Below are 12,996 nucleotides of genomic sequence, written 5' to 3' on the forward strand. Positions count from 1 at the left end.
TGTGAAGGTTTGTGTAAGTAGTTACTTGTGTGGGTTTGTTGCGTTGATGATGAGAAAAGATTGACGAGCTCATGGGAGGGCGCCTGGCTTTTTATATAGTGATAAGAAGAGTAGAGAGAATGGAAACAATCTCATTGTCTTCTTTCACTGGCTTTGTTCACCTCGATACTCCTCTATTTATATCAATTTTCGTCTCATCACAGCACCAGTCTAGTGCTCAGCCAAACCCATAGTTCAGAAACCACTTCACACATCAACTTCGATCAATCCCATCATAATCAAAACAATGCCCCCCTTCCATTTTCAACACCATTGCTCTTCCAATAATCGCATTATACAGACTCCAATGCCACACAATTTCTCCTGTATTTAACCCTTCCCTCCCTCTCTCCTCAGCAACTTTCCCCATCATCATCATCATCATCATCATCATCATCAGATCAAACCACCGAACCAAACACACACACATACCATCACTTCAAACTACCCACCCAAAACAACAAACAAGATGTGCCAATATGAGCAATTCTACCTACCACCTCTGCGGCTGCAAGGACGCGGCTGAGGTCCGCATCGAGACCTGTCAGTTAGTCCAAGATGGCAGTGCATGCTCTGGTCTGAAGCCGCTGGTGATCTCCTTTGTTCCTCCTCCGGCAACCTGTGATTACCACGAGGTCTCCTCTGATGATGGGTACTAGTGGATCCCTCGTTGAGCGCAGCCTCTTGCTCATTACTTGGTGGGCAAATGGCTCTCCTGGAAGGTAAGTGAGTATTTGATTAAAGGTAAGGTGTGGTGCGGTTGTTAATGCCTGGAGCATCAATAAATCAAGACATATAATTTCAATACATTTTTTAAACAAAACCCTAGACGGCTATATCTCTTTTCGTGCTTGTATTGTGATCCTGTGGTTTAACTGTTACTTCAACAGGCAGATGTGTAGCTTTGTGCACTTTCACCTCTTTCGGTACACCTGCTCCACCTAGGTACATGTGTACAATTCATTCAGTGTTATTTTCTCTCATTATACATGTAAAACTCAACCACCATATCTAGTTCTCAGCTTGCCTCTGTACAATAAAGACACCAACCCCTGACGCCATTCCATATGCGTTTATGACAAGTCATATCCCAAACTTATATACAACGTACATGACTCTAAAAAGCCGCGCCACATCTTCCAAACTATCATCCAATTATGACTCAAATCCAAGATCCGAGAGCCGACCGGCCTGCCCCTTTTGAGGTCCGGCGGTCCAACCTTCTCCAGCCAAGACGTTCGTTCCATAACCCGGTCCACCCTTCAAAGATCTGTCTCGGGAACCCCTTAATCAACCTTCCTAACCCCCAATCCACTCCCCTCCCCAACCCCCCTCCCAAGCTCCATATCCCTTCCATCAACCCTAGAATACTGCCCCCTATCCCTTCTATTCCTCCCCACCGTCCCCCTCTCACTCCTCCTGTTCCTCCCCATCACATTCCCCAAATCAATCCTCCTCACCCCCCTATTACAGCACAACGTGCTCATCACAATCGCCATCAAGAAAAACGTCACCGTGGGCAGCGCCACATACAACACCTGATCGTCCGCTGGGTGCCTCTGTCCATCACTCTTATTCGGCCCCTTCTTCGGCTTGACAATCTGCACCGTCGGTCCCTGATGCCATTCCGCGGGCGAGCCATCCTCCGGCAGCGCCGCCATCCTCAAGGTTATCGTCGTTGGTGTGTTCTGCTTGAAGTGCTTCGCCTTGTTTCCCGGTTTTTCATTCCACAATGGGTTGGCGTTGATGAGGTCTTGGGTAATGGACCACTGGTAAAACCCCCACGCGCACGAGATTTCGCCAGAGTCAAAGGCTTGGTGGGTGTCGCTTTCGGGGGTGAGGTAAAACCCGATGATTTTGATCGTGTGGTTTGCTTTCTCGTGGGTGTGGCCTTTGGAGAAGAAGGCCGGGTCCCAGGTGATGTACTTGAGGACGCCGGGGTTGAAGGTTTCGTTGTGTTTGGGGAGGCAGAAGGGTTTGTAGTCGCCGTCGAGGTTGTGGCAGACGGCGAATTCGTGACCGGCGAGCTTGGTGGTGTCGATGGCGGGAGGGGCGTCGTTGTCGGTGGGAGGGGGGACGAGGTCGGCGTCGATGGGTTGACGGGGCGCAAGAGCGTTCGGGTTCTCTGGGCCGGGAAGAGCTGATGCTGTGCCTAGCACGGCCAGCCAGAGGGCTGACCGGATGAGGTTAGGCGAAACCATCTGTATCCTTTGCGTCTGTGATGTTGCTCGGATGCTTCGGAGCTTTCTTCGTTCAAGCTCTTAGAGAGAAGAGGCCAGACAGTTGAGTTGAAGGGGTAAGTAGGAAGCCGAGTAAGACACTCTGGTCGTCTTTCCAGTCAATTGAGCGGACAGAGAAGGCCGTTGAAGAAGCAGAGGTTCAAGAAGGAAAAAGGAATGGATAACCGACGAGATATCGGCCCGGCGCAACCTTCAGCCCTCGACCTGGAAGCGGCAATTTTGGAAGTCCCGGAGCTTCCCGCCGTCCGTTGATGGTGAACTTGACACAGGGAGCTCCCGGCGGACAAAAGCTGCATGAAATCGCGCTAGAAGGCCTGCCAAGCCGGCATGCCAAGGTCGACAAAGCAGGGGTTCCGGCATCTTAACGCCTCGGCATCTCAGGATATTGGTGGTTCACTGTACAGAACGTCTCATTTGCTACCATCTAAGAAACAGTGTTCTTGGCCACGATTCCCCTCGCAAACTCTCCAAAGGTAATATGCTGCTCCATGTCAACCTCCTCACCCAGGTTCGGCTGGGTAAAAACGGCAAGTGTATTGCGCGCAATCCGGCCATCGCTCATGGAAGCACGAGCTCCCCGTACAAAATGCGGCACAGCCTTGAACTTGCCCTCAGTAATCCTCTCCAATGCCTCGCCCGTCTGGAAAGCAATGCAGTCGCGGGGAATCTTGACCTGGACCGTTTGCCCAGTACGAGACTTGATGTACAAACCAGATGCCGGGTCAGGAGACGCATCAAGTTCGGGAAGAGGTGCCAACTTCAGCGGCTTGCTGTCGGCCAAAGTTTGTTCAAAAGCCGGTGCGACCGCTGGCGTCTTGGCTTCGTCGACAAACATGGCCGAAGTCAAACCGGTCAAACAGCCGTGGTCCAGATGGGTAGCACACCAGTCATCCTCGTCGCCGCCCTCGCCATTCGCGATTTCGCTCGCCTTTGTCGGCGCAGGAGGCGCGTTGACGGGGTCCTCGGGGAAGTAGTGTAACAGGCGAGCCTTTGTCGTGGTCGAGGTGCTCACAACCTTTTCCAAGTAACCGTTGGGATAACCGGCAATTTCCTTCTCGGCGAACCTATCGCACGCTCTAGCCACCAAAACGGCAACGTCAATGATCAGACGGCAAAGATCCTCGACAGAGTTTTTGAAGCCGGGTAGCGTCGCATCATCCGGCCAGATGTTGGGCGAGAGATACTCAGGGAAGTTGTCAGTGTTGAACTCCTCGGTGGGTGCTGCGCAAGACAGCTTTGGGTCAACATAGAAAGCACAGTTGGCATAGAAAGAGCCCTTTAATGTGTCGACCTGGCCGTTCTTGAGGGTTTCCTTTCCAAGGGACCATCCGGTAAGGTACTTGGCCTTTTCATTCTCGAGTTTATCTGTGGCTGGTCAACTTTTTGCTCATAGCCGCCATGACCCTTCACATGTAACCTACCCAGCTCAGACTTGGGGAGGTTTCCAAGGTAAGACGAATAGGAGAGGGCATGATGCCTCAGACTCGCAAACTCGGGTGGTACATCTTTGACAACCAAGATACCCAGAGAATCCGGGCCGAATGCTTGCTGGAGCTTCTCAAACGACACCGTTCCTAGAGATTTTTACACATCAGCGATTGCACTTACACAGATCACCCCGCAAAGTGATCCCTGGACCCTGACTTACCGTCCTTTAGCTCCTGTAGGGAGACAGTCACAGCCTGAGCAATAGGGGCCATTTTGATCCAAAGATGTTACAAGACAAATAATCCAACATCCAACAAAAAGAGGGGAAGCAAACTTTTATCTCACGAGATCTACTTACACATCTTCAAGCTCCCTGTACCAGGTCAGCGGGGCGGACCGCCAAGCATTCCCACTGCCGGCCGACTTGCTCAAGGCGGCAGGTCCCTGTTCACGCCAAGACATTTCCAACGCGCCTATCGATAACGATAAGATCATCGTCACCATCATCATCAACCACTTGTCCCAGCCTCACTGACGTTGTTTGCGACTACAGCATCACAATTCATCCCTCCATTGCGACAATGGTCAAAGCACTCACCTTCAAAGGAGATAAAAAACCAAAAAAGAGGAAACGCACCGGCGGGGCTAGCGGGAAAGAAGACGACGATGACAACCGCCAGCTCAAAGCCGCCAAACCCTCCACCGAAGCCGACGCCGATGCCGACGCCGACGCCGACGACGACAGCTGGGTGTCCGCAGACGTAACAGCCGACATCTCCGGTCCGATCATGTTCGTCCTACCAACCGAACCACCAACCGCGCTGGCATGCGACGCCATAGGAAAGGTGTTCACCCTCCCAATCGAGAACATCATCGACAACAACCCCATCACCGCCGAGCCGCACGATGTGCGGCAGGTCTGGGTGGCCAATCGGATTGTAGGGACAGAACACTTCCGGTTCAAGGGGCATCATGGAAAGTCAGTAACCCCTTCTCCTGAGTGTTGGTGTACGATATTAACAGAAAAATAGATACCTCTCCTGCGACAAAATCGGTCTCTTCTCCGCGACCTCCGAAGCCATCACCCCCCTCGAGTCTTTTTCCGTCATCCCCACCGCCGACACCCCCGGCACTTTCCAGATCCAAACGCTAAGGGATACCTTCCTTTCTGTGAGAGCGTCGCGGTCCTCAAAAGCGAATGCTTCCCCTGAGGTCAGGGGGGATGAGACGGAGATTACGTTTGATACTACGTTGAGGATCAGGATGCAGGCGAGGTATAAACCCAAGTTAAAGGCGTCAAAAGAGGAGAAGGCAAGGGAGAAGATTAGCCGGGCCGAGTTGGAGGCTGCGGTGGGGAGGAGGTTGGATGAGGATGAGGTGAAACGACTGAAGAGGGCGAGGAGGGAGGGGGACTACCATGAGGCGGTGTTGGATTTGAAGGTTAAGGGGAAGCATGATAAATATGGGTAGGGAGGCTGATGTCAGAGCTGTTGTGGTAGGAAAATGGCTTGGCTTAGTAGGGTTGGTGTTGTTCTATACTGTGTAATGAATTTGGGAGTTTCGTTGATGAATCACGGTCTTGGAATGGGAAGATCAGGGTTTAATAAAAGACTAATTGTATTCATGGATGGCGAAGACAAAGCCTCAACTTGCTTGTAGGAAAACAATGCCTCCAATCGAGTTGAGGCGGGTTCAAATAGTGACTTGTATGAGTGAAGGCGATGTGAGACGAAAGGATACACACCTATGGATTTCCACACTGTTCTGATACCAGTAATGTTATTGTGGAAAGAGAATCAGCACACTTCATCCCAACCTAATGTGCATTTTCAACCACTTTCACCACTTTCCCTAACATTATCCAAACCTCTAGCCCTTTCACTAACCATATCCCACTCAGGCAGTGAATAATTCTCCTCGATATCAGTCTTCCACATGTCGCTGTATCTTCAAATCAACAATATTCAACCATCACATCACACTAAGCAAGTCAACACAGCGGTTTAAATAGAAACTATCAATCACTTAGGTATACAAAACCCCCCGCCATACCTATACAATTTCCCAATCTTTTTTCCCAACCATCGGTATCCAGCCAGCCCCCCATATCTCTATATCCAACCCTATAATATCAATCTTTAAAAAAATGCCCCCTGGGCAAGACGGGTGTGCTATGTGCAGGTGATTATACACAGGCCCATGCCACTCCCACCCAAAATATGATCAGTGAGAAGAGAGTACAAAAGTAAACACAAGAAGAAAAGTAAAACTACTCCCAAGTAATCTCCCACCCCTGCACCCAAGCACCACCAGAAAACTTCTCCTTCAGCTCAGACAACTCCAACACACACCTCCCTGCATCATAACTCCAATGCTCCTGCTCCAGCACCTCACCATCAAGCCACACCTGCTTGGGCTCGTGCTCCAGACCCATGACCGTGGCGTTGCGAAGGGGGTTGGTGTCCGGGTAGTTACCCAGCGGCTCGACCTTGAGGAAGTTGTTCGAGGCAGTAAACTACTCCCATCATTAGCACCACATTCATCACCTCAAATGTTTGCAACAGTCACTTACCGAAATCCAGCTCACCTCCTCCGGCTCCAGACTGACCCCATCATCCAAATACAACTTCCCCTCCGCCCATCCGGTCCCATCCAATCCCACCAACAGTCCCCAAGGATTCTGCCTACTCTCCGCTGTAGTCATTCCAGGCTCCTGCAACGGAACAACCTTCCCACCCCTCACATAGACAGGAATATGCCCCAACTCCGCCCCAATAGTGACATTCTCCCCGGGTCCAACCCCAGAACTCACGTTCCCCTTGGTATACCAATCATACCACACCTCCCCCTCTCCCACCCCGGGGAAAACCCCCTTCACCGTATCTGCCCCCTGCTCCAAACAAGGCGTAACCATAATCGCATCCCCCAACATGAACTGCCTGTCAGCATCAGCAAGCCACGGCTCATTGGGAAACTCCCACGCAAGAGCACGCATGACGGTGCTGCCAGCGAGAGAAGCCTGGGCCATGAGCGTGTACATATACGGCAGCAGCGCATACCGTATCGCCATCGCCGACTTGGTAGCGTCAATCACACTGCTCCACCTGTACGGCTCCTGGTCAATCGCCCCCATCGCATTGTGATTCCGATAAAAGGGAAAAAACGCGCTGAGCTGCATCCACCGCGAGCAGAGCTCATAGTTTGTGTTGCCGTTGAAGCCGCACGTGTCGACCCCAAACATGGGGAAGCCAAAGATGGAGAAGGACAATGCTTGCGGGATGCTAAAGTACAAAAATGCCCAGAGGGCCTCATTGTCACCGCCCCAGTGGCCAGCCCACTTGCCTGAGCCGGCGAAGGTGCCGCGGCCGATGATGAAGGGGCGGACGCCCTTTTGGACTTGGAGCAGAGCTGAGTAGGTCGCGTTGAGGACTTGATGACCGAAGAGGTTGTGGAAATCGTACTCGAGATAGCCGCCATTATGCGTCGAGTTCGGGCTCAGGGCGTGGACTCCTATGTCGCCATGATAGTTGTTGATCACGTACGGGGGCCAGTTGATGTTTCTTGCGCCAGGAGTGGGTGTGCTCCGGTAGATATTCTTCGTTGTTGTGGTTGTGGTGACGGTGGGGACGGCGGTCGCGGTTGGCCCGTAGCTCTGGGTGATGATCGCCTTTGTCGCTGAGATGGCTTCGGTTTCGTTTGTCTTCGCGAAGCCTTCGGGGTATCTCAAGACAAGATTACCAGGCTCACCGGGCAGCTTGAAGGGCGGATGGGCAGGATTGAGTGTCAAGTTTCCGGTGCCGCAGCTGCCAACGCAGAAGGAGGCAACTTCGGACATGTCGATCCAGATACCATCGAACTGGACATGTTAGTATTGTCTTATTCATTCACATATCATCATGGGAAACTCACCGAGATATTCTTGCTCCACCTGGAAATCTCATCAATCCACCAGTCGATAGTCCCAGCCTCACCAAGCACAGCACCAACCCAGTCAGGAAAAACCGTGTAACCAGGCCACACAGCCCCATAGTAAATCGACCCATCAGGATTCTTCACAAAGGCATCTGCCTCCAGCCCCCGCTCATAGGTAGGATAGCGATCTTCCTCATCCTCTGGGTTAGGAGCATAGATGGCAGAGTCAACAATGGGAACCCAGTGCTGGTGATTCTTGTGAAGCCTGTTCATGAACTCCTCTCCTTCGGTGTAGTTCCAGGTATCTTGGTCGTTTTCAAAGTCACGGTACTTCTTCATGTAGTCGATATCAGCTATATCCACATGTCAATTCAGGAAACCTTTTGTCGGAATATCAAGGGAAAGAAAGACCCACCCCAGACCGTCTCAAGCGGAATCTCAAACTTTGCAAAGTTGTCAATAACCTCTTGCAAACGTTGCCAGCCAGTATAGCCCCAGCGGCACTGATGGTATCCCAAAGTCCAGTACTGCTGCATAGCCGGAAGGCCAACAGCGCTCTCTTGGTACTTGGTCGTGACATCTTCAGCCCGAGGACCGCTGTAAAAATAGAGATCGATGCTGCCACCGAGTGTTCTCCAAGTAATACCAGGTTGCCGCAGAAGCACCTCTTGTGGATGAGCGTTGCGAAGATAGACACCATGTGTATACGATGTGTACCTGGCCTTCTTGTCGTTGGCATAAGGCACATATGTCAATTTTCCCGACTCATCGGTGGTGAAGTATCTTGTGTCATGATAGATAGGATGACTGCCATAGATGTTCCAGTCGATGTCGTTGCCAACATCTGCCGCAAAGAGTGTCCCTAGCCTGTGTGTAAGCTATCTCGCCTGAGCATTGAATATACTTGGTGGTACTTACTGGTGAGATTGTTGCCCAAGCGGAAGCCATGAATAACTTCACCGAGACCATACAGGTTGTAGCTCTCGGGCAGAGGGGACACAAACTCGATGAACTGATCTTCGTAGATGAGCTTGCTCCCCTCGGTTGTAAAGAGCGTGTCGTCAGTTGCCTTTCGCTTCACCGTGAAGGAGAACGTCGGGTCGTTTGACCACGAGACCACAAAGTCGCTGTTGTGCTCCTCGCAAAGAGGATCGTTTTGAGGTTTTGGTATCAACACTTCGGGTAATCTGAACCACGTTTCATTCTCCTTCGAGATGTACCGTGGCTCAATCTGAAGGTGAACCCTATCGTTGGCCTGAAACTCCACCAGTAAGGAGAGGTGCTCGATGTCGTTGCCGTAGACGTTGCATGCTGGGCCGGCTAGGTCAAGATCGGCAGTAAACCCGTTTTTCGTGTTTTGGACGTTGGATGCAGAGTACCCAGGACATACCAGCTGCGGGTTAGCGGCAAGGGGGTCGTCTATGTTGGCTTCAACGTCCTTCCCTTTGTCGGCAGACGCAGGGACTGTGAACTGTGGGACTGAGCTGGTGGTGGGAGACGCCGTCTGAAGAAACTTGGCCGGGACCACTGGTGGGCCCTTGTGCCCAGAAGTACCACTCGGCAGCAACGATGAGGTCAAAAGGAGCGATATCGAAGTAAGCAAAGCCATGGTGGCTAGCAACGAAGTGGCTTTGGAAAGGATGCCTTGTCTGGGAACCCTGCGGTTGTACAATTTGAAGCCCAAACTAAGAGCAGCGACAAAGACGAGGACTTCCACCTTGAAATAGTCCTGGCCGAAGTCGAGCCCCAGACCCAGATGTGAGGATACGCGAGCATCTTCCAAGTCTAGACCGGCCCGTGACTCGGAAGAAGCAGTTGGGAGCTTGCTGGTTCCTGGCTCCAAACTCTGATGGTCCCAGGTGATACTGTTACCGGCAAACAACTCGGCCGAAGCCAAGGTACTGTTGAAAGCCATAACGAGTGAGAAGAGCGCCAACAGGGGCGAGCACAGCGGAAAAGGGGCTCTCGGGGCCGACGCTGACCGGCGACTGGAAGAAGACTGGACGCCAGTGCCTGTTAACCAAGCGTCACACTACCGTTAATATTCTCCACGCGAGACAAGTAAGGGTAACGGCGGGAAGAGACCGGAGTCAGGAGGGAGATTGAGTTAAATGAAGGGTCGGCGTCACTGGGGATCACAAAACCTACACTAACTGTTGGCTTTGCCTTGTGAGGCTCGCCCGCGAAACCACAGCCCTGGGACGACATGGCTCTAGTAACGGTGCCCAACAGTGTCGATTTCACCGTTTGTCTCTGTGCTGGCGTCCGTGTGTTGGCTGTACCAAGTTTGGGGTGTCCCCTTATGCGTAGTGGTAGATGCAGGCGGATATGGTCATGCATGTCGACTGTCATCGCCATGATTGCTGGTCCAAGTCAATTGAGTCGTGTTGGTCTTCCTGTTCTCAACCTGACCCAATAGAATTCAGTTTTGCAATAATCTTCGACATCTGCGTCGTCCCTTGATTGAGAGGCAAGCTCCAAAACCTGATCTTAGCGTGACTTGAGCTGTGGCGGTTTAGTTTGTCTGCGGAAGCTCGACCGGTGACTGGGCCGATCAGTTGACCACAGGCGCGGGGTTATCTGCACAGTGTTACTTGCCAATAAGGTTTGTGGCAGGGCGCATGGAACCTGCTTTGGGGGGTTGGCAAGGAAAGAGAGCCGTCTACGGCCTCATGACCCTTTTTTTGACATCCACCGCATATAGACATGTAGGTAGCCTATGACCGGTGGCGGGAGCTGTGTGAGAGTAACAGATAGAGAGTAACAATATGAGTGTATTTACTTGAATGCCCTCCTCTGATTCTTTCTGTCTTGTGTCCTGTTGTGCCTCCCCTCCTTGCGCCTTTGCTCAGTCAACAGGAGAGGAAAACTGCTTTGTTCCTCGGATATCATCCCAAGTTTGTTAAACGCCGAAGCCCTAGCCCATAACAACAACCATGTTTGTCAAGAATTGTTTGATCCCCAATAAAATCCCAAAAAAAGTGGCGAGCCCAAATATTTAGTATCCCAAAGCTGGCCGAGATTAATGCCCCCAAACTCCGTCACATCAAAAACTCCGTCGCTGATATCCACAACGCTGGTCCGGATATATATCATGATACAAATAGGAAAACCGACAATCGGGTTGACCCCACGGTACAAAAAGCAAAATCATCAGTAACTGAAATCGACATGGCCTATTGGAATCGGTAGCTTATCGTCCTGTGAGGATGTCGTCGCCGTATTCGTCGAGCTTCCGCCTGTTTCTGACTGTGATTCGCTGCTGCGTGATTGTTGCAGCTCGAGCTGTGGTTCCTGAGGAGGAATGCCACTGTCGGAGAAGCCGAAATCTCGCATCTGCTGGAAACTCCAGCTCGGTTCGAATCGTCGACTGTTCCACGCATGGTCCACCCTCTCGTACATTTCGTCGATCTGTTCCAAGCTGATCTTGCTCGTCTCGTAGACCATAAACCAGACAAAGGCGATCGAGAGAATGCAGAATGCGCCCCAGAGAAAGAAAATGCGAGATCCGAGATCGATTGACCGGGACCCTTCGATTCTATTTGTGTCCACCATGTAAGGGGTCCCATAGGCAATGCCAAAGTTCAAAAGCCAGTTGGCGGCGGTAGAGACGGACATCGACTTCGCGCGTACCTTCAGCGGATAGATTTCTGATGTGACGACCCAAACCACGGGACCCCAGGAGGCTGCGAAAAAGAATATATATATGGCCACGAAAATGATGAGGATGCGGCTCTGCGTCTCCGAATTGCTTCCGTTGGCGGTAGCGAACGAGGCAATCAAGAGTTGGCAGATGGCCATGCCGGCGGCTCCGACAATGAGCAGCCTTCGTCTACCCCACGATTCGACGACGAAGAGACCCGGCAGCGTCGAGACCATGTTAATAATCTGCATGATGAGGGTGATGAGATAGGGGTCGTCGACACCGCCCTTTTGAAAGAAGTCGGTGCCATAGTACATGATGAAATTGACACCTGTGAGCTGCTGGAGCATTTGCAGCCCGCAGCCTGTTAGTGTGCGGCGACCCAGATGTGGTTCGCCAAAGAATATATCTTTGTAAGTGTCAGGGCCAAGCGCTAGTTCGTACTCATGGTTTGCCTGGATTTCTGCGAGCTCCTCGATGAGAGCAGGGTGGGTGATGTCGAGCCGACGTAGACGGCTGAGTGAAAGAGCAGCGGCGTCTTTGTAGCCGCGCTTGATAAGATAACGGGGCGTCTCTGGTAGGATCAGCAGACCAAGGGCCAAAACAACAGCCCAGGTAAGCTGAAGACCAATGGGGATGCGATACGCGGCGGCCCCTTTCATATTATGAGTTAAGATATTGACGCCGGCAGCAGCAAATAGACCGGCCGTGATTGATAGCTGATAGGCGCAGACGAGTGTTCCACGCACCCACTTTGGTGCCATCTCAGACTGATATAATGGGACAAGAACTGAGACAACGCCCACTCCAATGCCCGCCAGTGTTCTGATGAGATCAAGTCAATACAAGTCACACTTTGAGGGATGAGTTGGACACCAAAAGGGAAAGTGTTACGAACCTCCCGATAACAAGAAGGGCCACATTTGTCGCGCACACCTGGAAGATAGCACCAACACAAAACACCCCCAGGGCGGCAATAAGTGAGAGCCGTCTGCCCCATAAGTCACCTATTGGCGCCGATATGAGTGCTCCCACCATCGTTCCTGCACTCAGCATTGCCACAATCAGTGACACTTGGCTTGGGTACATGCCGGGTACTCCCTCCTTGTCGAAGTAGCCGGTGGTGAAATCCTTCTTGAACGACTCCATCGCCAGAATACCGTTGATCGACCTGCATGCACCAAACGGCTCAGCCAAAAGTCCCTCCAAATCCTAGCGCGTCCGATCAAAATGGCGCCGAGTCGACTTACCCGGTGTCATATCCAAACAAGAGCCCGCCTGTGGCTACAAAGAGCGATAAAAGGATGGCCGGCGCCGAGGTGCCGGCGACGTTTGCTGGCTTTCGCCAACCGAAGCCCACCATGACTGCGATTGGAGCGCCTTCATGAAGGGCTCTTCAGAACAGCGTCGAGCGCGGGGTTTCCACCGGGATTGGGGGTCTCCGGACAATCGAGGATATGGTTGTTATTCGACCATGGGGAGCGGTTTGGGTCGTTTAGAGGTGGGAAGGTGGACGGCGAACGGGTTTCGACGATGAGATGAACAGTTGAAAGGGTGCGTCCAACAACTGGGATGGTGGACGGGAGTTCGTTGAAAGTGGTGGAGAAAGGACCGCCGCCCACCTGATTGATGGGCAGCGGAGACTCTGCAAACGTCTAATTGGCTGCACATCAAGACTAGCCCGCTTGGGAATAGCTGTGACCAGAAGGTGGGGCTGACCCGGCTTTGACTAGC

General features: G+C 52.1%; 5 protein-coding genes across 5 annotated transcripts; 1 reads left to right on the forward strand and 4 right to left on the reverse strand.

Annotated features, from left to right (window-relative positions):
• Positions 1–1,325: 1,325 nt before the first annotated feature.
• On the reverse strand, positions 1,326–2,240 carry QC761_106610 (uncharacterized protein; the record flags this gene model as incomplete). Its single annotated transcript, XM_062873926.1, has 1 exon — positions 1,326–2,240. The coding sequence occupies one exon, from the start codon at positions 2,238–2,240 to the stop codon at positions 1,326–1,328; it is 915 nt and encodes a 304-aa protein (XP_062737016.1).
• Positions 2,241–2,257: 17 nt separating this feature from the next.
• QC761_106620 (uncharacterized protein) lies at positions 2,258–4,123 on the reverse strand. Its single transcript, XM_062873927.1, has 3 exons — positions 3,928–4,123; positions 3,701–3,853; positions 2,258–3,644 (listed from the first exon to the last, which is right to left on the reverse strand). The coding sequence occupies exons 1-3, from the start codon at positions 3,977–3,979 to the stop codon at positions 2,704–2,706; spliced, it is 1,146 nt and encodes a 381-aa protein (XP_062737017.1). The 5' UTR covers positions 3,980–4,123; the 3' UTR covers positions 2,258–2,703.
• On the forward strand, positions 3,064–5,341 carry QC761_106630 (uncharacterized protein). Its single transcript, XM_062873928.1, has 2 exons — positions 3,064–4,686; positions 4,739–5,341. The coding sequence occupies exons 1-2, from the start codon at positions 4,289–4,291 to the stop codon at positions 5,175–5,177; spliced, it is 837 nt and encodes a 278-aa protein (XP_062737018.1). The 5' UTR covers positions 3,064–4,288; the 3' UTR covers positions 5,178–5,341.
• A 363-nt stretch (positions 5,342–5,704) lies between these two features.
• On the reverse strand, positions 5,705–9,534 carry QC761_106640 (uncharacterized protein; the record flags this gene model as incomplete). Its single annotated transcript, XM_062873929.1, has 5 exons — positions 5,705–6,222; positions 6,280–7,563; positions 7,617–7,972; positions 8,035–8,481; positions 8,538–9,534. The coding sequence occupies 5 exons, from the start codon at positions 9,532–9,534 to the stop codon at positions 5,977–5,979; spliced, it is 3,330 nt and encodes a 1,109-aa protein (XP_062737019.1). The 3' UTR covers positions 5,705–5,976.
• A 1,238-nt stretch (positions 9,535–10,772) lies between these two features.
• Positions 10,773–12,859, reverse strand: RCO3 (glucose transporter; the record flags this gene model as incomplete). The annotated part of the gene is made up of 3 exons (XM_062873930.1): positions 12,513–12,859; positions 12,161–12,433; positions 10,773–12,087 (listed from the first exon to the last, which is right to left on the reverse strand). The coding sequence occupies exons 1-3, from the start codon at positions 12,623–12,625 to the stop codon at positions 10,773–10,775; spliced, it is 1,701 nt and encodes a 566-aa protein (XP_062737020.1). The 5' UTR covers positions 12,626–12,859.
• Between the last annotated feature and the right edge of the window lie 137 nt (positions 12,860–12,996).

Source organism: Podospora bellae-mahoneyi (assembly GCF_035222275.1).
Source record: "Podospora bellae-mahoneyi strain CBS 112042 chromosome 1 map unlocalized CBS112042p_1, whole genome shotgun sequence".
NCBI classification, from domain to species: Eukaryota; Fungi; Ascomycota; class Sordariomycetes; order Sordariales; family Podosporaceae; genus Podospora; species Podospora bellae-mahoneyi.

Coding starts and splice junctions, on each gene's coding strand:
- QC761_106620 (XM_062873927.1), bottom strand. CDS start 3,979: ATGGCCCCTATTGCTCAGGCTGTGACTGTCTCCCTACAGGAGCTAAAG. Junction 3,854..3,927: donor CCTACAGGAGCTAAAGGACG/GTAAGTCAGGGT, acceptor AAAAATCTCTAG/GAACGGTGTCGTTTGAGAAG. Junction 3,645..3,700: donor CCTCCCCAAGTCTGAGCTGG/GTAGGTTACATG, acceptor GACCAGCCACAG/ATAAACTCGAGAATGAAAAG.
- QC761_106630 (XM_062873928.1), top strand. CDS start 4,289: ATGGTCAAAGCACTCACCTTCAAAGGAGATAAAAAACCAAAAAAGAGG. Junction 4,687..4,738: donor TTCAAGGGGCATCATGGAAA/GTCAGTAACCCC, acceptor ACAGAAAAATAG/ATACCTCTCCTGCGACAAAA.